Here is a 26,138-nt window from a genome sequence, read left to right on the forward strand (position 1 = left end):
GCGTCTTCGGTTTCGATGGCGCCTCGGCCATCTTAGTTATCGTCGACACCGATGGTTTCGGTTTCGGTTTCGATTTCGATAATGGCGGCTCCGCTGAGGTGTCCGTAGCCGGGCCTGAAGGCGGGGCCGTGGATAGAGGTGTAAGGTCTTGGGTAAGGCCGAGTGGCGATCCCGCGACCTGAGCCTTTGTAAGAGTACGAACGGGGCATAGCTCATCCTCCGAGCTATCTTCCATGGCCCCATAAGCTTCTTTGTCGTCCCCTACCTCATCGACGATTTCCTCTAGGTCTTGGCCTTCGACGTCCGCTTCGTAGTCGGACTCGACGTCCACCGCCGGAGGTGAAATCTGCAGTTGAAGCTCTTGCTCGTCTGCCTCCGCGTCGTCGAAGATGTCCACCGGTGCTGGAGCCGATCGCTGGGCCTCGAGGCGCGCCACGCGCCGCATCTTGATCGTTTTTTTCGATCGAAACCTGGAACAGGCCATACAGTTGGCCTCGTCGTGGTCCGGCGACAGGCACTTGTTGCACACAGGATGGACGTCGATGTGTGGGTACTTGGATCCACACACGGGACATTTCTTGAAAAGACTCCGCTCCATGTCGTCGAAGTCTTGCTGCGTCTACTGGGCCTCGATCACCGAAGAGTAACACGACTCCCCGGATATCCGACTCGACGAGTTGGAAGGTATACGGGACCGAACGCGAACAATACCGACGGTATAAGGAAGGCCTTTTGGCCTTGAAAAAGTTTTGTAACGACTCCGAACAGGAGACGTCTAAATCACATCCGAACCCAATGGCGGAAAAAACCAATCTGGGGATGGAGTCGATGCCCATGCGCACTGTAGTCCAGGGGAGGAGCCACCTATCTCGTGATACTTCGAAGACTCTTCCAGGACAACAATGTGCAATCATCCGGACCCAACACTAGGCGGCGATCTATGCTATAGATATGAATTTAGCAGCCCACATGCCTCGAACTGGGGCAGAGTAAAGTTGACTGCAGTGACGTACAGTGGTGCAGAGAACAACAGAGTGGCGTAGAGGGCACAGGGGCAGAGTGGCGTAGAATGGTGCGGCACTGAGTAGAGAGGTATGGCATTGAGTAGAGTGGTGTGGCATTGAGTAGAGTGGTGTGGCATTGAGTAGAGTGGTGTGGCATAGAGCGGTGTGTTGTAAAGTGCAGTGGCATACAATGGTGTAGAGCAAAGTGGCACAGAGTAGATTGCAGTGGTGTGCAGTTGTGCAGATTAGAGTGGCGCAAAGTGCAGTGGCCTAGAGTAAAAAGCAGTGACGTAGAGAGCAGTAGCACAGAGTAAAGTGGTGGAGAGTGGAGTGTCGTAGAGTGCAGTTGCATAATGTGTAGTGGCATAGAGTAATGGAGTGTAGAGGCATAGAGTGGTGCAGAGAAGAGCAGATGTGTAGAGTTCAGAGGTGCAGAGTAGATTGGCACAGAGTAGATTGGGGCGAAGAAAAGTGATTTGGAGTAGAGTGATGCAGTGGAATAAAGCGCAGTGACTGGAGTGGTGCAGAGTAGAGTGGTGTAGAGTGTGGTGGTCTAGAGTAGAGTACAGTGATGTAGACAGCAGAAGAAAAGAGTGGTGCGGAGTAGAGTGTCAGAGTGCAGTGGTGTATTTAGAGTGTAGTGTCATGGAGTGGGGCAGAGAAGAGCAGAGAGGTGAAGAGTGCTGTGGCATAGAGTGCAGTAGCGAGTTCAAAATAGTAGGCCAGCTAATTACAAAACAGAACTGTAGCAAAGAAAGCCATTGAGGGGGTAGAACAAGGAAGACCAGGAAGCAGACTAATTGAGCATACTGTGAGGAAGTGATTTTAGCATTGTTCTTGCCTCAAAGCATGCTATCCACAACTTTTTGACAGCTGAACTCGGACCAACTCAGCAAACTATTAAAAAAAGAAGCTAAGAAACTGCAAAAAAGATTTTACCAAACGTATTATAAACTCTGGAGGTAACATCATAAGAATTGCTTTTACAGAATCTGCAATGCTTTCCTGATGTTGCTGCTTGACCAATGCATATACGAGGGACGATTCTCTAACAATCAATTATGCAGTTGTATCACTTGTGGGAGGACTATGTACTCAATAAGATATGGATGGTACAGAGAGAAGAAAAAACAAGCCAATAGGTTTCGCCTACGTGAGAGCTTTTGGCTTTGCCAATGTCTTTTAGCCATGTTGTGCTGCAGCGTGCAGTAGAGTGGGATGGCATACGGTGGAGTGGAGTTGCGTACAGTGGAGTGGCATAGAGGAGAGTGGTATAGAGTTAAGAGGTGTGGAATGCAGTGGTATAGAGTGGTTTGGCATAGAGTTGATAGGAGTGGGGTAGAGTAGAGGGGCATAGAATGGACTGGAATAGAGTAAAATGGCATAGAATAGAGTGGCGTACAGTGCCATGGCATAGAGTGGATTGGCAGAGAGTTTGCATGTTGTAAATAACAAACAAAATATAATCAAGGACAGTGTATAATCAATTTCAGGGAAACCTCTTAAAGGTAGGAAACATCGTAACAAGTCTGCGAGTCCCGGGTCTATTCCTCAGTCAAGAAACAGTGACAACATAGTCGGTTCTAATCTAAAGAGTACTTCAGTATATGGTGGTATCTTTGTCGAAGTGGCCCGCCTATGTTTATTCTTGGCACAAGTTATGCGTAGTTCTGCTTTATTCTGTGTATCACAAGATTATTGATGACTGATGGGGTTTAGTGAGTAATCTTTATATTTGTGTTCTGCATGCCAAATATACATATTTCCAGAGTGACTGGTCCTGACTAGTACGTGGGTCCGTCCTGGGATCATTCATCATCCTTGGCAGTTGCTGATTTGTGTATTCATTCCCACCTACGCTTATTCCAGCACAAAAGTATATAAGGCTGTCTATGACTTTGTAAGTTGTCCACTTCTCTCATAGCCACATGGAGCTGTGAGGTGGTGTACCCGCTCGAGCGCAATAAATCTTTTTATGTTACAGTTACCTCCGACTGCTGGTCTTCCTTTGTGAGCATACCTGGGCGAGGTAGAAGAAATCCACTTCGACAAATTGGCGACCACGAAGGGACCTCTACGTGGGACATCCAACGGCTAACCGAGTCCGTGGTTGAGAGGTGCGACTGAGGACCGAATGATCGTAGGGGCCCCTGCACGAAGGAGACGGCGTTTCTCCGCAGCAGCTGCCATCTGAAGTCCCGACTGGCCTCTTGACACAGGATTCCCCGGCAGAGGTCCACGAGCTGATCCCTTCTGAAACAGACGTGTTGTCCGAAGACCAACAGTCGGACGATTCAGGACACACCACAGATTGGTGAGATTGTTCTGTTGCATGTTTTATTAAAAAGAAGTTTGGTTAACTAGGTTTGTTGAAAAAAGTTTTGGGTAAAAGAGTAAAAGGATAGTTATAACTAAAAGAATAAATAGGAACAATGAAGAAATGCATTTCTAAAACGTTCTGTTGTATAAAGTCAGGTCACCAGTTGGACGAAAGCGTCCCCACCCCTGTTGAAGATAGTCCAGGTTGGATATTAATGATAAAAAAAGGGATAAATGTGAATTTATACAATAGAATATGGCATGAGTACACAAAAAAGGATGAGAGATTACAGTTTCCTATTGATGGTACCTTTGATTTAGCTAAATTACAGTATTTACAGCAATGTATGATGGAACGAAAAGTCCGACCTGCTATGTTTGAGACATTTCAAACATGGGAGAAATCTGCTAGAACTAGGAATATGAAACAAAAACTAGACAGAGACAGAGAAAAGAATAAAACGACTATGGCCAAGGTAGCGGAATATGATAAAATTAAGATAAACGAAAACATTGAACAGCATGACAGGGAATTTAGAATGAAAACAGAAAAATGCTTTGTCGCAGTAGACCAAAGAAAGTGCCCCCCTGTTGACGAAATACTGGAGGACTTGTTAGACAAACCTCCTCCATATAATGTTGTCCAAATACCGCCACCCCCACCAGGTCCGGGTATTGGGGGCCAACAGTCCAACATTGTTGCCCCACCACAAGTACAGCATGTTCCCCCTCCTGTTGTACCGGCTCAACAGCCATCCGCTCCTGTTGTACCGGCTCAACAGCCATCCACTCCTGTTGTACAGGCACAACAAACGGCCTCTCCAACAAGTAGTTTACAGGGTACACATGGGTCTGCAGGAAATATCCCAAAGACACCGTCTGCTCCAGCACTTTCCAGCATGACACTCCCAATATCAATGACACCGCTTGCACCAGTGACGCCACTTGCTTCACAAAGTGATTCCCCCACAGTATATACACACAGAACATATGATTGGTTGAGTTCCCCTTACCATGGTTCACCAAGGACGGACAGACGGGTATCAGACATGTATGCTAGACCCCCGCGATTAGGCGTAGCAGAGAAAGATGTTATTAAAAAAATGACACAAAAATGGATGGACTTAGGGGAAATAACTAAAATAGAAGCCCGGGAAACATTTGAAGGAATGGAGTTAAGAGCTAGGAACTTTGTCATTAATAGTATGGCAAATAGATATGTTCAGCCATTGTCATCTCATAATGGACAACAGTACAGTTTTTTTACAATCACCAGGATGGTTACGACAATTATGGAGGGATAGCGAAAACTCCATATTAACAGACACACAATGTGAGGATGCATTTAATGCTTGTTATCATTACCAAAAAGAACTAGATGCCATTATGTGTGATGCCACTGACAAACATATTCACCAACACTATGGCCCAGGACCAGAACTCAGAGATAATACCCCAGCTTTCCCTATGAGAGAAGTACACCCAATTCCTGATCCAAGGGGTGGAGCTCGCCCCGCCATCCGACAATATGTGCACACCCCATGGACGAGGGCTGATCTATTGGCCCTAAAGAAAGAGTTGCCTGATCCTAGAAGTAATCCGAAAGTGTTTTATGAACACCTTGAATCTGCTCTTAGTTTGACGCCCATGATATTGAAAGATGTTGACCTTCTGTTCGATTTTTTGGTACCGCAGGAATTATGGCGCCCCGTTAGGGATCATAATTCGGCACACATTGACTGGGCAGCCATAGCAGCTGCGGATACTGGTAGAGGAGCAGGAGAGGAAGTGCCACAAGACTTAAAAGATTTACCTGGACACATTATAGCACGCATGCAGGAAATTCTGCCAAGACAAAAAGTAGACTGGGATAAAATGACTGCATGTAGACAGAAAGAGGGAGAGGAAGTGACTGATTTTTTTAGCAGAATAGAAGAGATTTTTAAAGGACACAGTGGACAGGACATTCAGACAGTACAAGGAAAGCGCATTTTTGCTAATCAGTTTGTTAATAACATTTTACCTGACTTATCGGACAGTATAAAGACATACGAAAGTACCTGGACTGCTAAAGATCCAGCCGAGTTATTGACAATGGCCTGCTATTATGAGAATAAGAGAAATTCAGAAAAGGGAAAGAAGGATAAGCAAATGAAGGAATTGAAGACAAAAGCATTAATGCAGCAAGCATTTCCTGACAGAGGAAGGCCAAGAGGACGTGCAAATTTTCAGAGGGCAGGTGGACGTAGTCGTGGGGTTGGTCGCGCTGCTTCAGCTCCGGCGCAACAGAGAGCAGGGTTAGGATATAATCAATGTGCTAACTGCTACCAGGAGGGACATTGGAAGAATGAGTGCCCTTTGTTACAGGGCCAGGGTCAAGCTATGAGAAATAATGCAAACACTTACAGAGGAAACTCAACTCCCCGTGTAGACAGAGGGAGAGGTAGAGGACAGCAAAGAAATTACAGTGACGCTGAACAGACAAATTATTTTGACAACAGAAATAATGCGTACTTCACCCAAGATTATGCACAATATGATGACAGTGAGGACTGGACACAATAGGGATGCCCAGGAGAGGACAGGGAGCGAGTGCAGATACCAGTGGATTCTTCAGGCCCATATGTAAAAATGGTAGTTGAAGGTGAAGAGAGAAAATTTCTTCTAGATACTGGTGCCACTAATACATCGATTTCCCACCGCTTGCTCCCCCATGTTCCTCTCTCGGGAAGATTAGATAAGTCGGTGGGATTTTCAAATGCTGTTGTCACAAGCCCTATTTCACGACCATTGGACTTCACGATTGGTCCGATAACAGGGAGTATGCCATTTGTACTAACGGAGAAATGTTCGCTAAATTTGCTTGGTTTAAAAGCTCTGAAAATGATGCATGCTACTATATACTGTACACCGGATGGTGTCTACCTGACTTGTAAGAAACAAAAAGTGTCTAGACAATACATGGTTACAGATAAAAATTACATACCACCTGAACTGCGAGATATTAATCCAAATTTATGGGCACATGGACCAAACGATGTAGGGAAAATGGATATTGAGCCAGTGCATATTACAGTAAAGCCAAATGTCAGGTTACCTCGCATTCCCCAGTACAAAATATCAAAGGAAGGTGAGGAGGGTCTGAAATCAGTTATCTCAGACTTATTGCAACGGAAAATAATACAAGAAGTTACAAGCAGTCCCTGTAACAGTCCAATTTTACCTGTGGTTAAGCGTGATGATGGAACAGGACAGATCAAATATAGGATGATTGTTGATTTGAGAGCCATAAATAAAATAGTGGAACCACAATACCCTGTTGTACCCGACATTACAGCAATGTTTTCATCTGTGCCACCTTCAGCCCAGTGGTTTACTGTCATAGATCTGAAGAATGCCTTCTTCAGTATCCCCATACACCCAGACAGCCAGTATTTGTTCAGTTTCAGTTTCCAAGGGCGATCGTATAAATTCTGTCGGGTTCCCCAGGGGTATACAGAAAGCCCTAGCATCTATAGTCAGGCATTAAAGAGACAACTAGATGACTGTGCTTTACCACCAGGTACAGTATTACTGCAATATGTGGACGACTTACTGTTAACAGCAGTAGACATACTACTGAATGAGGTACGTAAACCACAACTGGATGTCCAAGTACAATAGAGTCTGCCTGTCTTACTGCAGCAGCCGCCGCAGCAACATTTCTGAGGCAGTTCGGTAGACCTCTTGCTACCGGATCCAATGTTGAGGAAAAATAGGCACATGGTCTATTCTTCTCTCCATTTTTCTGGGTTAGTATAGCCATTGCGCATCCTTCTTTCTCATGTACGAACAATGCAAAGTTCTTAGTGTAATCTGGTGTGCCCAAATCAGGTGCATTGCATAAAGCAGTTTTCAAAGCCACAAAGCTATCTTGATGCTCTTTATCCCAAGGAACAGGATCTTCCACATCTTTGTGAGTCAAGGACAGTAATGGTTTGGCCAGATAAGAGAAATTTGGTACCCATTGCCTACAAAAGGAGACCATTCCAAGAAATGCACGCACATCTTTTTGAGTTCTAGGTCTGGGAATGTTCTGCACTGTTTGTATTCTGTCAGATGATAATCTCCTCCCACCTTTCGACAGGAGATGACCTAAGTAGGTTACCTCCTGTTGACAGTACTGTAGCTTAGCTGGCGAAACCTTGTGTCCATGCGAAGCAAGAAAAGTTAGAATAGCATGCGTAGCTTGCTTACAAATTTCTTTTGTTTCAGCTGTTAACAGTAAGTCGTCCACATATTGCAGTAATACTGTACCTGGTGGTAAAGCACAGTCATCTAGTTGTCTCTTTAATGCCTGACTATAGATGCTAGGGCTTTCTGTATACCCCTGGGGAACCCGACAGAATTTATACGATCGCCCTTGGAAACTGAAACTGAACAAATACTGGCTGTCTGGGTGTATGGGGATACTGAAGAAGGCATTCTTCAGATCTATGACAGTAAACCACTGGGCTGAAGGTGGCACAGATGAAAACATTGCTGTAATGTCGGGTACAACAGGGTATTGTGGTTCCACTATTTTATTTATGGCTCTCAAATCAACAATCATCCTATATTTGATCTGTCCTGTTCCATCATCACGCTTAACCACAGGTAAAATTGGACTGTTACAGGGACTGCTTGTAACTTCTTGTATTATTTTCCGTTGCAATAAGTCTGAGATAACTGATTTCAGACCCTCCTCACCTTCCTTTGATATTTTGTACTGGGGAATGCGAGGTAACCTGACATTTGGCTTTACTGTAATATGCACTGGCTCAATATCCATTTTCCCTACATCGTTTGGTCCATGTGCCCATAAATTTGGATTAATATCTCGCAGTTCAGGTGGTATGTAATTTTTATCTGTAACCATGTATTGTCTAGACACTTTTTGTTTCTTACAAGTCAGGTAGACACCATCCGGTGTACAGTATATAGTAGCATGCATCATTTTCAGAGCTTTTAAACCAAGCAAATTTAGCGAACATTTCTCCGTTAGTACAAATGGCATACTCCCTGTTATCGGACCAATCGTGAAGTCCAATGGTCGTGAAATAGGGCTTGTGACAACAGCATTTGAAAATCCCACCGACTTATCTAATCTTCCCGAGAGAGGAACATGGGGGAGCAAGCGGTGGGAAATCGATGTATTAGTGGCACCAGTATCTAGAAGAAATTTTCTCTCTTCACCTTCAACTACCATTTTTACATATGGGCCTGAAGAATCCACTGGTATCTGCACTCGCTCCCTGTCCTCTCCTGGGCATCCCTATTGTGTCCAGTCCTCACTGTCATCATATTGTGCATAATCTTGGGTGAAGTACGCATTATTTCTGTTGTCAAAATAATTTGTCTGTTCAGCGTCACTGTAATTTCTTTGCTGTCCTCTACCTCTCCCTCTGTCTACACGGGGAGTTGAGTTTCCTCTGTAAGTGTTTGCATTATTTCTCATAGCTTGACCCTGGCCCTGTAACAAAGGGCACTCATTCTTCCAATGTCCCTCCTGGTAGCAGTTAGCACATTGATTATATCCTAACCCTGCTCTCTGTTGCGCCGGAGCTGAAGCAGCGCGACCAACCCCACGACTACGTCCACCTGCCCTCTGAAAATTTGCACGTCCTCTTGGCCTTCCTCTGTCAGGAAATGCTTGCTGCATTAATGCTTTTGTCTTCAATTCCTTCATTTGCTTATCCTTCTTTCCCTTTTCTGAATTTCTCTTATTCTCATAATAGCAGGCCATTGTCAATAACTCGGCTGGATCTTTAGCAGTCCAGGTACTTTCGTATGTCTTTATACTGTCCGATAAGTCAGGTAAAATGTTATTAACAAACTGATTAGCAAAAATGCGCTTTCCTTGTACTGTCTGAATGTCCTGTCCACTGTGTCCTTTAAAAATCTCTTCTATTCTGCTAAAAAAATCAGTCACTTCCTCTCCCTCTTTCTGTCTACATGCAGTCATTTTATCCCAGTCTACTTTTTGTCTTGGCAGAATTTCCTGCATGCGTGCTATAATGTGTCCAGGTAAATCTTTTAAGTCTTGTGGCACATCCTCTCCTGCTCCTCTACCAGTATCCGCAGCTGCTATGGCTGCCCAGTCAATGTGTGCCGAATTATGATCCCTAACGGGGCGCCATAATTCCTGCGGTACCAAAAAATCGAACAGAAGGTCAACATCTTTCAATATCATGGGCGTCAAACTAAGAGCAGATTCAAGGTGTTCATAAAACACTTTCGGATTACTTCTAGGATCAGGCAACTCTTTCTTTAGGGCCAATAGATCAGCCCTCGTCCATGGGGTGTGCACATATTGTCGGATGGAGGGGCGAGCTCCACCCCTTGGATCAGGAATTGGGTGTACTTCTCTCATAGGGAAAGCTGGGGTATTATCTCTGAGTTCTGGTCCTGGGCCATAGTGTTGGTGAATATGTTTGTCAGTGGCATCACACATAATGGCATCTAGTTCTTTTTGGTAATGATAACAAGCATTAAATGCATCCTCACATTGTGTGTCTGTTAATATGGAGTTTTCGCTATCCCTCCATAATTGTCGTAACCATCCTGGTGATTGTAAAAAAACTGTACTGTTGTCCATTATGAGATGACAATGGCTGAACATATCTATTTGCCATACTATTAATGACAAAGTTCCTAGCTCTTAACTCCATTCCTTCAAATGTTTCCCGGGCTTCTATTTTAGTTATTTCCCCTAAGTCCATCCATTTTTGTGTCATTTTTTTAATAACATCTTTCTCTGCTACGCCTAATCGCGGGGGTCTAGCATACATGTCTGATACCCGTCTGTCCGTCCTTGGTGAACCATGGTAAGGGGAACTCAACCAATCATATGTTCTGTGTGTATATACTGTGGGGGAATCACTTTGTGAAGCAAGTGGCGTCACTGGTGCAAGCGGTGTCATTGATATTGGGAGTGTCATGCTGGAAAGTGCTGGAGCAGACGGTGTCTTTGGGATATTTCCTGCAGACCCATGGGTACCCTGTAAACTACTTGTTGGAGAGGCCGTTTGTTGTGCCTGTACAACAGGAGTGGATGGCTGTTGAGCCGGTACAACAGGAGCGGATGGCTGTTGAGCCGGTACAACAGGAGGGGGAACATGCTGTACTTGTGGTGGGGCAACAATGTTGGACTGTTGGCCCCCAATACCCGGACCTGGTGGGGGTGGCGGTATTTGGACAACATTATATGGAGGAGGTTTGTCTAACAAGTCCTCCAGTATTTCGTCAACAGGGGGGCACTTTCTTTGGTCTACTGCGACAAAGCATTTTTCTGTTTTCATTCTAAATTCCCTATCATGCTGTTCAATGTTTTCGTTTATCTTAATTTTATCATATTCCGCTACCTTGGCCATAGTCGTTTTATTCTTTTCTCTGTCTCTGTCTAGTTTTTGTTTCATATTCCTAGTTCTAGCAGATTTCTCCCATGTTTGAAATGTCTCAAACATAGCAGGTCGGACTTTTCGTTCCATCATACATTGCTGTAAATACTGTAATTTAGCTAAATCAAAGGTACCATCAATAGGAAACTGTAATCTCTCATCCTTTTTTGTGTACTCATGCCATATTCTATTGTATAAATTCACATTTATCCCTTTTTTTATCATTAATATCCAACCTGGACTATCTTCAACAGGGGTGGGGACGCTTTCGTCCAACCGGTGACCTGACTTTATACAACAGAACGTTTTAGAAATGCATTTCTTCATTGTTCCTATTTATTCTTTTAGTTATAACTATCCTTTTACTCTTTTACCCAAAACTTTTTTCAACAAACCTAGTTAACCAAACTTCTTTTTAATAAAACATGCAACAGAACAATCTCACCAATCTGTGGTGTGTCCTGAATCGTCCGACTGTTGGTCTTCGGACAACACGTCTGTTTCAGAAGGGATCAGCTCGTGGACCTCTGCCGGGGAATCCTGTGTCAAGAGGCCAGTCGGGACTTCAGATGGCGGCTGCTGCGGAGAAACGCCGTCTCCTTCGTGCAGGGGCCCCTACGATCATTCGGTCCTCAGTCGCACCTCTCAACCACGGACTCGGTTAGCCGTTGGATGTCCCACGTAGAAGTCCCTTCGTGGTCGCCAATTTGTCGAAGTGGATTTCTTCTACCTCGCCCAGGTATGCTCACAAAGGAAGACCGGCAGTCGGAGGTAACTGTAACATAAAAAGATTTATTGCGCTCGAGCGGGTACACCACCTCACAGCTCCATGTGGCTATGAGAGAAGTGGACAACTTACAAAGTCATAGACAGCCTTATATACTTTTGTGCTGGAATAAGCGTAGGTGGGAATGAATACACAAATCAGCAACTGCCAAGGATGATGAATGATCCCAGGACGGACCCACGTACTAGTCAGGACCAGTCACTCTGGAAATATGTATATTTGGCATGCAGAACACAAATATAAAGATTACTCACTAAACCCCATCAGTCATCAATAATCTTGTGATACACAGAATAAAGCAGAACTACGCATAACTTGTGCCAAGAATAAACATAGGCGGGCCTGTGGTTACAGAATCAGGCGCTCACTTGATTACTCATCCGGATATGGAACAAAAGGTTATGTCTCTTGTGTCAACAGTAATTTGTCACCATCAGCAGTGTTTAGTTAACTGTAATACATTGGCAATAGTTAGATAGGAAAGTTAAACAAACGAGTCATTGACCTTTAAGCAATGCACCCTGCCCTGCTTGTGCGTCATAAAGCAAAGTACAAACATATGCTCTGGGGTCAATCGATGTATCATCGTTTCTTTGTGCAGATGAAGTGGCCATGTTATATGTGCTGAGGTGGCAGGCTAGAGAAGACTTAACACAAAATGGAGGAGCTTTCATCCATTACAAAAACTGTATTTTCACATCTTCTTGTACTGTTGTTGATGACAAGGGTTTGTGTGCCTCATCCAGCAGGTCTAGCCCGTGGTAGAGCCTCCAGGGACCCCTAACTTACAAAACTTTCGGGTCGCCCCTGCTGTAGTACGTTTAGAGGTCATTCAGAGGTTCGTCCCTCTTCTCCACTCCTGCATCGTGGGGACCTCTTCAGCCACCCCCCCACCATCTGGCCACATCTTGCTTCGCCACAACGAGACCCAGAGAGCTAAAGCGTAATTGAGCCCTGATGGCATCAATGCCGTTTGGGATTCCCAAAAGGACAAACCCTGGTCGGTCGGCAGAGGTACCCCCACTACCGCACTCAGCCCCCTAATAATCGTCCTCCAGTATGACTATATCGTATAAAAGAAATCACCATTGACGTCGCTGCACCTGGGCAGCAGGGTGTCTCTTATCTGCCCATCTTATCAAGTTTCCCTCTATCATAATATATTCTATGTAGGATTTTGTACTGGACAAGGCGCAGTCTAGCTTTAATGGCAGCTTCTCTTGGGTACAACAGAGCTGCCTCCCAGTCGATGTCTTCCAGGGTGCCCAAGTCCCCCTTTCATCTCTTGCGCAGTTTCCCAAGGTTATCTGGTATGTTGTTGTTTATTCTTTTGTATGCAAGGGAAACTGCTTTTTCTGTGATATCCTCTTCTAATAACCTCCCCTCCAGTGGATCAAATTCAGGTAAATCAGCACACGGTATACCCTCTGTCAGCCACGCATAGCGTAGTTGTGCATACTTGATAAATTGGTACCTATGGAGCTCAAATTCTGTACTGAGAGTTGACCAAGATTTAAGTTAGTCTGTGTCCACGATATCGTCTATCGTAGAGATGCGTACCAGGTCCCAGGCCTCCAAATCTTTCAGTTTGCAGAAGTCTTTGAACAGCCCCACTTCCAAAGTGGACTTGCCCTGGTAATCGAGTATCTCCACTCCATTGTTTTTGTCACCCTTTCCCACATCTCTAGGGTAACTATTGTCACTGGCAGTAGCCATGAGGTTACCTTGCCAACATAGAGGTAATGGAACTGTGTATGGGGTGCCATTAAATCCCTCTCTAGCCTATATGTGGGGTGGTCTTGTGCCTTATGGGCCCAATCATTAATAGGGATCAAATGTGCGGCCCGGTAATAGGCCTCTACGTCTGGCAGTGCTATCCCACCATTGTAGGGGTTGCGTTGTAATGTTTTTAGTGCTATTCTGAGATTGCCTCCCTACTATAACAGGGATCGGTTATCTCCCTCCAGCCCAGTGAACACTGTCTGAGGGAGTGGGTGGTAGGTATTCTAAAGAGCATAGAATACCTGTAATAGGGTGATCATTTTAAAAATACTTGCCCTCCCTAGCAAGGAGAGGGGGAGCTCTTTAGACCTTTCCACATCTTCTTTAAATTTCCAGGCGATCTTTCCGATGTTACGGTGCCTACACATCTCCCTATGTGGGTTAATGAAAATACTAAGGTATTGGAAGCCCTTGGGAACCACCTTCAGGTCTCTGTATAGTGGTAGACACCGTGGAATCTCAGCAGGACAATGCAACATGGATTTATTCCAGTTTATCTTGTACCCGGAGCGCCTCCCATATATGTCTACGGAACTAACCAGGACAGGAATGGTGATTCCAGAATCTGTAACATAAAGGAGAATATTGTCAGCGTAGAGGGAGAGGTTTTCTTCTTCTTTATCAGTGGGAGCGGTTTTAAAACCTTGAATTTCCAGGTGACTCCGGATAGTACAAGCCAGGATACTAGTGTAAGGGGAAAAAGGAATGGGGAAAGAGGGCACTCCTGCCTCATATCTCGCCAATAGAGAAGGCCGATGACGTCTTGCTGTTTACTCAGACCGTTGCAACCAGCATGTTGTATAGTAGCGCCACTCAACACCTGAACCAAGGTTCTATTTCAAATTTAGCTAGTGTGCTGTTCAAGAAGGGCCAGTTTACCTCATCAAACGCTTTTTCTGTGTCTAGTGACAGAAATATGTGCGGTGTATCACTGTCCTTGACCCTCATCAGCCAATTATGGGTCCTGGGAAGGTTTAACCTAGTGGCAAGAGCATAAATCCAGACTGGTCATCATGGATAAGGGATGTAATATACCTCAGGAAGCGAGTCGCCGCACCTTGGCCAGTATCTACACCGTATATAATAAGGAGATGGGGCGAAACGAGTCACATCTATTGTGAGGTTTACCATCTTTACGCAGAACTACTATTGTGTCGGTCATTAGGTTGGAGCAAAATGCCATTGTTGAGAACATCTTGATAGAGACGCAGAAGGTGATGACCTAGGAGCTCTATGGACCTCCTGTACAGTTCCGCTGGTACTCAGTTGCGACTGGGTGTTTTCCCAAGTCGTAGTTTAGCCACTGCCCCCTGCATTTCTGTCAGAGTGAGGTCTGCCTCTAGGTCTTTCACTTCCTCATCTCCTAGTTCCGGGGTCGAGACAGTCACCAGGTAGTCCCTTATCTCTGCGTTGTCACTAAGTGGGCGTGCCGCATAGAAGTCCCTATAGTATAGTAAACTCCCTAGCAATATGTGCGTCGGTGGTATATGTTACACCATTATCATCCACGATTTCCCATACCCATCTAGCCTGTATTTATTTTTTGCTGAGCCAGGCCAGTAACTTCCCTGCCTTATCCCCAACCTCATAGTCGGTGAAACATTGACAGTCTGTTTCCTGGCGTTATCCATGGCCAGGTCCCTAAATTCTAGTTTTAGGGTGGCTAATTGCCGGTTATCTTGTGATCCTTATCAGTCGTCACCTATCTTTCAAGTGATAATATCTGCAGTTCTAGTCTTTCCAGTATTTCAACCCTTTTCTTTTTTTACCCATGCAATTCGATTCTGGGCTTTATCACTCAACGCTCTCTCATAGGCCTCCCATACAGTCACACTGGAAGAGACGGAATTTTCGTTTTCGAGGAAATAGATTTCTGTATCTGCTCGTATGGTAAGATGCTACTCCCTGTAGCATCTTACCATCTCACAGATTTCAAGTACTGAGGCGCCATCCTGAGCGTCTGTCATGGCACTGAGCTCCCAGCTGCACCAAGATTGGGGAGAGGTCGGAGAGACCCCTCGCCAAGTATTCTGCCTGCCCCACTACGTTTAATTAACCCTCTGGTACGAATATGTAGTCTAACCGGAGGTACCCGTTATGTGCACCAGAGTAAATGAAGTAATGCCTATACTGGGGGTGGCTTTGTTGCCATAGGTCAGTGAGATAATTGTGATAGGGGGGTGCCCAGCGAACCCCCACCACCACCGGAGCAGTGAAGCAACTGATTCATTACATCATTGAGATAACCCCCTGACACGCGGAGAGACAATGGCATCTTGAGCAGGACATCTACAATCTTGTTCAGTGTGGGAGCCTGTATTCGCGGCGGTGCATATCAAAGTCACCATCCATCCACCCAACTGTTCCATGACCCCCCAAGTATCACCCTATAGGGTCTAGCCACTGGTGTGTCACCTGAAAGGGGCGGGATCTTGATCAATATTGCAACGGCTCTTGACCGAGTGGAATATCCCGCCTGTGCCAGCAATGTATGGGCACCCGACCAAGAAATTTGCAAATTGTACCTTGTAAATAGGTCTCCTGAAGCATCACTATATCTGGGTGCAGCCTTTTTATGTACTGTGTCACCAAACCCCTTTTAATTTTATCCCCCAACCCACTGACATTCCATGTCATCACCGTAAAGTCTGGGGGCTCTACCGTAGTGGACCCGGCAATGGGATTTGATGTTTCATCATGTCATCTGTGCATGAAGTACTCCGAGGGCCTTCTTTTGTCCTTTGGGGTCCCTGTCTTTCACGGACACACGTGACCAATGAATGAAAACAGCAAAACCTGAACCCGAACTTTCCAACCCCTCCCCCCCAACCAACCCCTCTCCTCACCCGCCATAACCTCCCCACGGAGTCTATTGTCCACCCCTATAAAACTAGTCAGCGTCCAACACTGTAGGATTTAGAACATAAACTAGCCAAAAAAGTATTTCAATAGAAGTCCTGAGCCCTAGGCTATGGGTATCTGTGAGCGTTAGTAGTACAGTTAGAGCTCCAGCGGCCAGGTAGTTAGTTGCCAATTCCTGTTTCGGATCCAATGGGTCGCCTTGTGGTGGTTGTGCTCCAGTCTCTGTGTTCTCCTCCATGACAGAGATCTCAGCTGCCAACTGGTGCAAACTTTCGGATCTTGAGGACATCCCTGTTTCTTCAGAGTGTGTGGGCGCCTGTGATCTGGGCCCAGCATTGACCACGTTCTCAGTGCGGGCATCATCTTCATCCGTTTCCATGCTGTTGATGACGTCTTTTAGCCCGGTTGCCAGGAATGCAGGCACATTGGCCCCTTCTACTCATTCCGAAAAACCCACAAAGCGGAAGTTGTTCCTCTGTGCTCTGTTTTCTGCATCCTCCAGGCGCCACAGTACATCCTTATTTGTGTCGCGGAGATCCGCCACCTCACCGCATCTTCTACCTCCGAGACTTGAGTTTCCGCCTCTGTCACTTTCTCTGACACCTTGCATAGGTCCTGGTGTCAAGTGCGACCTTCGAACATACCTACCCTACCTAGCTCTCTAACGCCTCTCTCGAGGATTTTATTGCTCGTAACAGTATTGTTGTGTCTGGAAGCCTCCGCGGTCTCCGTCTGAGGGGCCTGGACTTTTGTGAATCCGTCCATCTTCCCCAGCCTAGGATGCTGGAGCTCCTTATCTTTTACCATCATTATGGTCGGGCAGTATTCCCAATTCTTGCTGATGGTGACCTCCTGCTAGGTTAACAGTGTTCTCGAGGTCAAACAAAAAGGAGCCAGCCACACAAGCCACTCAAATGGGCCTGTCAAGTGCCAGTGGACACCACTGGTTTCGAACCCGCTTGGATCGGCACCTAAGCGGTACCTCTCAGTCACCAGCATCTCTCTCCACCTCGCCACCTCCCACCACAGCCACACATGCCCTGTGTGTGCCGCGCCCAAAGATAGGGTATCCGACTGATTATGTGTCATCTGGGGGATCAGCAGGGCTCTTTTCAGCCAGTGTTCCAGGCCTTAGGTCTGGGGCCCTCCCTTGTCGGCAACCAGGAAAGCTGCTCTCTATTTTAACTGGAGGGCTTGTCCCTCTCTCAGCTGCCCAAATATTTGCTGGCAGCCTCCAGGATCAAGCAGGTCTTCTCATCCTCCTGGGTTGATATTTTTTTTCTCCTGCTCTATGTGGGCCTAACCCTCGGCTCGACCCGGCGACGGTGCTCAAACACTGCAGTGTGGCCGCACTCACTCGCATGGCAGCTCACAGGCTCTTACCTCGCGATGAGGGGTGAGGGTCGGGGGGAGCTCAGCCTTCTGCCACACGTTTCACCAGTTTCTCGGAACAGCCAATGGGTTTCACAAAGGCCCAGAGGACCGCCTTCTCACCAGGTACCGTACGTCAGCCAGCCGCTCCAGGCATCTTGCTCCTTGGCTGCGTTGCCGTCACCACTAGGCTTCCCCCCGTGGGCGCTGGCGCCGACACACCGGCCCAAGGCTCGTCCGCCTGCAGAGTCTCCACAGAGCACCCCACTCCGTCACCTCCTATCAACACCCTAGGTCTCCGCCGCTTTGTCCCTCTTACACAGCACTGCCTCACCAATGGCCAGAGACCCCAAACACTGGGGGCAGAGGCCTGCATACCTACAGTGCCTTCGCCGATGGTGTTGTCTTGTTGGCGGCGTCTTTAATGATGAACGAACTCTCATCGCCGAAATGGGCACGTCGACGACTGTCTTCGTCGACAATAATGTGGTGAACGAGACTGTGGTGACAATCATCGTTGACCCCATCGCTGATGGTGAAGTCATCAACGGGGTTCTGAGAGGAATTCTATTCTTTGACGTAAACTGTTCGGAGGAGAAGAACGTGGCAGTTCCCTAGTTTTTATAGATGGAGTACTGGGCTGTTAGGAGGCCTCCTCTGTGGAGATGAATTATGTTTCCTACTTTCTTAGAGAGTCTTTATGGTGAATTTTTAAGGCCTTCCTAATCTCCTCAGATGTCCCTTGATCAGAAGATCTTGACCTTTTGGGGCTTTTACAGGTGAAGCACTGTCTTTTTCAAAAGTGGTGGATTTCTGAGTTTTGGACTTCTATAGCCACAGAAGTAGCCTCCCCTCCTTGTTCTTTAAGGTCTTAGAGGAAACATGTGACATATTTTGCACTCCTTTACCTGATGTTGAGGGCCAGGCAATACAGACAGCCCTTATGTGGTTCATCCACATGTAGCCTTTTCTTTACACAGTTTATTCAGAATCTGAAGAAGACTTTCTTAAAAAATATCCAACTAAGTAGCTGTAGATAAATCTGCAACTCTAAAGAAGAAAAAAAGAAAAGCTGAGCAGAGCTCAAGGAGACTCCCTTCACACGAAGTGTGGTAGAAAATCTGAGGAACTCAGCCTCTAATGAGAGTGTTCCAGACGGTGCTATTGCCTAATTGGTTATTGTTTTTTTTTTGTTTTTTCATAAAAAAAGGACATAGATAGGTTATTAAATAGACTTTTCATTGCCATTAAAGCTTATTATACTGATACAGTACTAGGGTACCGTGGGACTCCCACTTCGATGACGCAGAATGATTCAAGTATGGGACTCTATGAAAGATCCAATACTGGAGAATTCCATTTAACAGGATCAAAGGAAACCTATACCAGAGAGTAATGTGTGAGTCTATACCTACTGTATGAGTAATTAGTTCACAGTTGGAACTTAGGGAAAGAGAGATTCCTTGTCCTGCTGAAAGCCACGGACCCCATTTCTGGTCAAAGGCTGAAACATGTGGACCCACAGATGCAGGAGTAATACGATTCCAAGACATAGCTGTAACTTCTAAGCATCTTGTTCCCTTCAAAACAGAATAAAGGTAGTTCCTGACTGAAGGTCACCGAGATTTTTAGCTCTTATAATCCTGGATCCGGGCACTCATCCTTCATCCATAGGTACTCGCTGCAGTCTCAAAAGTGATTCAGCTCACCACTAGAAAAATTCCCCGACAAACAAGGATGGCTGATGATAAAGCATGACTCACGGAGGGAGGGGGTGATACATACCTTTCATTTTTTTTAATTGACTCTCAGAGTACAATAGAAAGTTCAGTATGTTTGGGGTACTATCTTGACAAACAAAAGAAAGCTCTTGTTTGGTCTTCATAAGAAAAGGAAAATCCTGTGGTTGACCTTACCGTGTTTCATTTCCTCTACGGTGTTTGTGTAGACTCACACTTGCTCAGCAGCAGTGTACCCTCTAGAGTGATAGTGCGCTCTACAAATCTGCATAATATACCATGACATAACACAGACTTCCTACCCAGCTCACTTTTGTGCTAACTCTACTGACTCTCGGGTCAGTAACGTAGCAAGGGTGTAAAGGAAGTTTCAGGGAGTAAGGAAATGGGTTCTTGCCCTCTATTACATATTTGAAGATTAGTCAGTGAGAGCTACGTCCCACTCTCTGTATCGACTGCACTGCTGTCTGACGGTATGCCTATGGTCACCTCCCAGTCTGTGCTGCTATTTCAGTGCAGGTGTAAGTCTCTTGTGTATTCCCAGGTATCCCTCTCTTTGCTATCGTTCGGTCTTGGTCAACGTATCAGGTCCTTGTCTGCAACCAAACCAGCTTCCCATTAGCCTTTAATGGTGTATTTGCATTAATTTGACCTACCTCTACATATGCTGCTGCCCGTTACAATTTCTGTTGATGAGATCTGTCTCTATGTATGCCTTTGCCTGTCTCATTGGTGCTTTTCATCCCAAAGGGATTTGGGTTATTTGAGTTAAAGTACCCATCCACCTTCCTGGGGTGAAGGTGGCTCGCATTCCTTGTGGTCCACATATATTTATTTATTTTTTTCATTTAATTTGTCATGGGGTTTTTGCCACCTACATTTCTATTTTCCAGCCTGCATTTCTGTATTATCACCTTGTCTGCTAGTGTCCATGCCTCCCTTCTTCCTGCCACCTATTTGCATACTTATGTGTTGTTCCACATGAGTCTCATGTCAGTCTCTTGGTGTGTCAGGGTACCTGTAGTCTATATGAACAGAAGAGCAAGGAATCCCTTTCCACTATGGAACCCGTGTGTAGCACAGCCGCTGCTTGCATGACTAAATTCTTTGCTTGCCTGTCCAAATGTCTGCCTAACTACTTGCTTTTCCTTCTGCCCGTCTTCTTGTATGACTCTCAGACTATACAACTGTTTACGGTCTTTTGGCTTCTTTGAGTTACTCTCGTCTAGCAGCAGATGCAGGCTATATTTCCATTTCGTGCACTAGCAAAAGAATTGAATTTGAGTTGGGTGCAGGATGTCTCTTGAACTTTTATTTTGTTGGGAAAGAGGGGATTGGGGAAAATAGGTGGACATGTCATTGGAAAAAAAATGTTTCTAAAGCAGTATCTTTCTCTTGCACATGAGGAATTTCTCGAATCAATGGCAGTGAATTCAGTGATGTTTAAATCTTCTACAACGTTTCAGAAGAGGGGGCACCCCAGGACTTTTCTATCAGATTTTCAATCCTAGAGTCTCTCAGACCTTAAAGAATACCCATCAGAGGTGTTCACTTCTCACAGAAATGTTTGGTTTTCCAATTGAAGCACAATGACAAAGGCACAGCCCAGCTGATGTTGTGCAGATATACTTCTATCTTCCTATATGTAAGCATCTATGTGTGTCTTTCTGTCTGACTCTCAACCTATCTGTCTAATCATTCTAGTGGCAGACTAGACACCAAGGCCAGTTTCTGCTATAGATCTCAACTGCCCATGTTATGTTATCTTATGTTAGCATCACTTAGTATAGCGCAATGAATAGTTCCAGGAGGAATATCTCGGTGCTTCAGCTGAAGTAGAAGGCTAACAAAGGCTAACTTAAACAGCCACATTCTTAAGAGTTATTTAAAAACTTTCCTAGCTCTGCACACAAACGGATTGGTAGGAGAAGATTACTCCAGCAAAAGGGGGCTAGGTAGGAGAAAGACCTCCCACCAAATCTAGAGGTACGAATCCGTGGAATTTGAAAGCGGGCTTTGTTGGTGAATCTCAGCATTCTCGAAGGGAGATAGTATCTGTGTCTAGTTTGAAGGCCGGTTGGGGCACTGCCATTCAACAGAATGAGTAGGGCAGCACATCTTAAAGATGAGCCTTTTCCAAAAAGGTAGCCAATGCAGAGTGTGTAGCATTGGAGCAGAGGGAAAAACAGACAGAAGATTGCACACCAGTCTGGCTGCAGTATTCTGCACCACCTGTAGTTTAGACAGTAAGGTCTCATTGGCACCAACAAGTAGGGCATTTCCATAGTCGAGATCACTAGTGATTAAGACTTGAATTAGGGTTTTCCTAGGGGTGGAGGAGAGGTAAGGAAATGCTTTTTTCAATAGTCGCATTGTAGCAAAACAGGTCCACGTAAGGTTGAGACATGTTCTTTCATGGATAAAGAAGTGTCCAGCTCGACTCCGAGGTTTTTAACTACTTGTTTTGGGGACTGGGTAAGTCCTAGTTCAGATGACCACCAATCCGACTTTCACAGATGTTGGGTTATGCTGAATAGAAGTATTTCGGTCTTTTCTCCATTTAATTGCATGCAATTATTGGACATCCAGGAAGCTAACCATTAATTATGCCGATGACACGCAGATGATCCTCTCCCTGGATGGAGAGGACTCTATCTCCATTGAGGGCCTACATAATTGCCTACGGGAGACATCAAGGTGGCTGAAGAATAATTCACTTCAGTTCAATGCAGGAAAAACCGAGGTGCTTTTTAACAGTGGCTCGAGGATTCCCCGTCCATTCCCCAGCAACTTCTGGCCCCGGAAACAGCGTCTATTGTACAGCCTGCTGTCTCTGTCCGCAACTTAGGGGTCTTGCTTGACCACAAGCTCAGCATGGAGACCCATGTTCAGAAAACGACTGCCTGCTGCTTTGGCATTCTGCGCTCCCTTAAGAAGGTTCTGCCCCTCCTACCTTCCCAGGCCCGCGCCCAAGTAGTCAGATGCATCATCCTGAGCAGGTTGGACTACTGCAATGCCCTCCTGCTCGGGGCCCCGGAGTATCTACTAGACAGGCTCCAAAGAGTTCAATCTGCGGCTGCAAAACTGTCCTTGGGACTCCCGAGGCGATCCCATGGCCCAGCCGCCCTGGCACAACTGCATTGGCTTCCTCTCAGACAAAGAGTTCAATTCAAGGCCCTGTGTATTGTCTTTAGGGCCCTCCACGGCTCAGGCCCAGCCCCTTTACAATCTAAGTTTCTGTCGTATGCCCCTACCAGACAACTCCGCTCCTCTGATGCAAGGCTGGTAGTCACCCCCAGATTCAAGAAGGTCAGATCCGGAGGTAGATCTTTTGAGGTGACCGCCGCCAGACTCTGGAACACCCTCCCCATCGAGATCAGACATATCGATGAACTCTTACCTTTCAGGAGAAAGGTCAAGACTTGGCTCTTCCCGGGCTAGCCCTTGTTTTTCCCCTCTTAGATCACTCTCCCGCTGCTCCCTTGCTCTTCCCCAAGCTTCCTTAGACTCTGTCAGCGCCAGGATGCCTGCCATGGCGACAGTTTGCGCTTTACAAATCCCTAAAATAAATAAATAAATAAAATCCTCCTCATACAGTCAGAGAAGGGGCTTCACACCATCCAAATTAGGACCAAAGGAGATGACCAACTGGATGTCATTGGCATAAGATATTGTCTCAAAACCACATGTCTTAAAGGTTTGTACCAGAAGGGCAACGTAAATATGTTAAATAATGTGGAGCTTAGTATGGACCCCTGCGGTACCTCTTTTCCAACTGGCATGATACATGATTTATAGGGCTTCGGAGAGATGGTTTGTGAGAGGTCTTTCAAGAAATCAATGAACCTTTGGAGAGCTTTGCTGTTGACCCAAATATCGTGCAGCCCGCAAATTAAAATAACATGGGAGACTGTATCGATGGGTGCTGCCATCACTGGGAGCTACTGTTGCAACAAAGCATGAGGGAGGCATGCAAGTGCATCGTTCACACACGCCATGTCAGTGTGAAGTGAGGTCCAGACATCTGTTCATGTGCCACATAACAACCCATGAGTCTCTAGGAGCAAGATCATGAAGTCCACTTTCTCGCTGAGGTCAGAGACCCTTTTAATGGCGTGACACCTCTGAGACTGTGCAACCTCCTCTCCCACACACACATTGCACTTTTACCTATGGTGGTGCAAGCCACTGTACCTTGTCATAAAAGCCAAGGAATTTCAGATTGGATTATCCAGGTGTGAAGAAGTAAGCACAATTTAAATGCATTAAGTCCACTAACTTACTTTACCGCCTAGGGGCGTGCACAGGCTCCTCAGTGTGTCTCTGGGAATGGATGGTCTTTTCGTGACCCAAAAGCTGCAGCACTTTACTTAACTGGGCTCGGCTTGGTCAGCATTTTGCAAATAAGATGTTTCAAGGCTTTGACAGAAACAAAGTTTGGAGCACTAACAACAGGGTGCTCTGGTGGTTTATCCATGGGGCATGCTTTCCATCTCTGGAAGGCTCCACTACTTTTTCTATTTTAGATGAAGGACTTCTCAGTACTAAGGGCGGTCACCCATCTCTAACTCACTTTTTAAAGTTGTCTCCTACAGATATTCCTCCTTGTGCTGCTTTGATTTTACAGAGCCGAGAACAGTGCATAGCCCTTTACTACGGTTTCACCAGATGTGGGTTCCACGAACGACTGCTTCACACAGCAGCCAAGACAAGTTCAGAGCTGGAAATAGATCTCAAGCAAACCCAAGGAACATTAGTCACAGAAATAATCAGAACAGTTACATAGTGTTAGTATATTGTATTTTTGGTTCCTTTCTTATTTTTTAAAACAATGTTTTAGAAACAAGCATTGGCATATCCAATACCTTATCAGACTTTATAAAGAGGAGACCTACTAGCTTTGCCAATCCTTGTTTTCTGAGTTGTTCACACTGTGGTCACTATGGCCAGAACTCACGTGAACTGGGCAAGCACCTTAACTTAATGTTCTTTCGCCGTACAGGCTCTTCCTAAAATAATTTACATATGACTTAGAACTGTGGGTGCTGTTGTTCTGAATAACTCCCTTCGGCTAACATTCATGTATTTCTAATTAATGAAATAATTCAAATGGAGCCATAAGAAACGTTTTTTGTTGTAATCAGATATTTAATTATTGGGTATTTGACATATAGGGTTGCCCCTTGTTTGTACATTACGTTTAGTGCAATTTGAAAAGCAACTGGCAATGCCAAAGCCAATAGTTATTAATGGCGGGAGAGGGGCAACAAGGATCGAGAGAAAGGTTGTGGAGGGCAGACAAAGCACAACACCGGCCTGCACCGTGGTCAGTGTTGGATGTGTATTCAAATGATGACCGTGGTGATGTGGGTGGAGCACATGGGGGTCTGGAGGGGGGTAGAAAAGAGGGACAGAGAGGAGTACAACGTGCACTCCCATGGACAATTAAATCAAACATGATGGGGAGGAAGAAAAAAAGGAAACAATTGTCCCTGTTGGCCGCCATTAAAGGGTTCGCTGAATCATTCAAAAACAAGGGTAAAACCTAAATATTCCAAAGATGAGACAAACAAAAAGATAGCAAAGCCACTGAATCAGAAGCAAAGCAACATACTGAAATAGGCAAAGGCGTCAACCAACTGTGAGCAAAAATTAAGCCCACTCTAAGAAGTATACAAGTAATGATTAGAATGCTTTCTGAGACAGAGAGCCTCCCTTTCGTTATACAATGTTTTATGCCTCTCAGCTGTTGTGGCTGCAGGTATTTCTTCCAGTACCATTTGTATTCGCTCAATAATCCAGCTGCATTGTATTTGACATTCATAATGAATTTACTTAGATGACTTTGAACCTAGTAGCAACTTAATTCTCCAGTAAACACATTAGACTTGAACCTTATAAGGAACTACCTGCCTCTAGAATGACGTTCTGAAACCTGCTTTTCACACTCTCTTTTTTATACCTGTTTTTATCACTATTCTACCAGATATCAAATCTCTTGCCACATATGCAAAGGGTCACTAAATACTGTACGCCATTAATTTATTTTCTATTTTTGGGAGGGAGCGATAAGGAGGGGTTAAAAATAGTCTGAATTTCTTAACTGCACAGCAGATTACAAGAAAGAAAACTGTGATTGGGAATGGGAAGACTTAAGCAAAACAAAAGACAGGGAAATGATTCACGACCAGACCCCATTATATATCTATATCTATCTATCTATAGATCTATATAGATCTATAGATCTATCTAGATCTATATATCTAGATATAGATATACAACCTTATTTCGGCTACCAAGCCAAAAAAGTTTGCAATCACATAAAATCAGATATCTATCTATCTATCTATCTATCTATCACAGTCATTAGACAATCTAATAAAATACAAATGTATCTGAGTACAAACATCCCTTTCACAATGCGAGGTCCAGGTGCATAGAGGGTTAGGATAATCGCAGTACAAAGAACCACAGAGTATGAGGTTTGGCACCAGTTTACTTAATTGCTTTTGCGGTGGTAAGGTTGCTTCAGCCGTCTCCAGATCTGAATCCACGTCACTATTGCTGGAAGTCAGGGTTTCAGTTAGTGGCCCACAGAAGACTTCAACCACAACACTTGATTTTTACTGAAAACAGACTCTGGGAGTGCTGACAGGATTGTTTTTACCTTGAAGCAGGAAGTAGTCGGCAGGAGTTCTCTTCAGAGACACTTTCGCCTTGTCACTGCCCCAGTCAACCTCAAGAGCTTCTTTTAACTGGCAGAAAGTTACAGCCTGAAGAAAGACAAGCAAATTGCCCACAGTCAACATTAACTAAAAGCATTGGAAGCATCGCAAAGTTGATCTACAACGACTAG

At 45.3% G+C, this 26,138-nt stretch overlaps 1 protein-coding gene across 1 annotated transcript in view; it reads right to left on the bottom strand.

Moving 5' to 3' along the window:
• Window positions 1–26,138, bottom strand: part of SAE1 (SUMO1 activating enzyme subunit 1) — a 294,712-nt gene that overhangs the window by 107,762 nt on the left and 160,812 nt on the right. The window contains exon 6 of the mRNA XM_078661014.1: window positions 25,950–26,055. Within this exon, the coding sequence (XP_078517140.1) occupies window positions 25,950–26,055 (106 nt within the window). The remainder of the gene's footprint in view (window positions 1–25,949; window positions 26,056–26,138) is intronic.

The sequence above is a fragment of the Lissotriton helveticus genome, chromosome 9, assembly GCF_964261635.1.
Source record: "Lissotriton helveticus chromosome 9, aLisHel1.1, whole genome shotgun sequence".
Taxonomy (NCBI): Eukaryota; Metazoa; Chordata; class Amphibia; order Caudata; family Salamandridae; genus Lissotriton; species Lissotriton helveticus.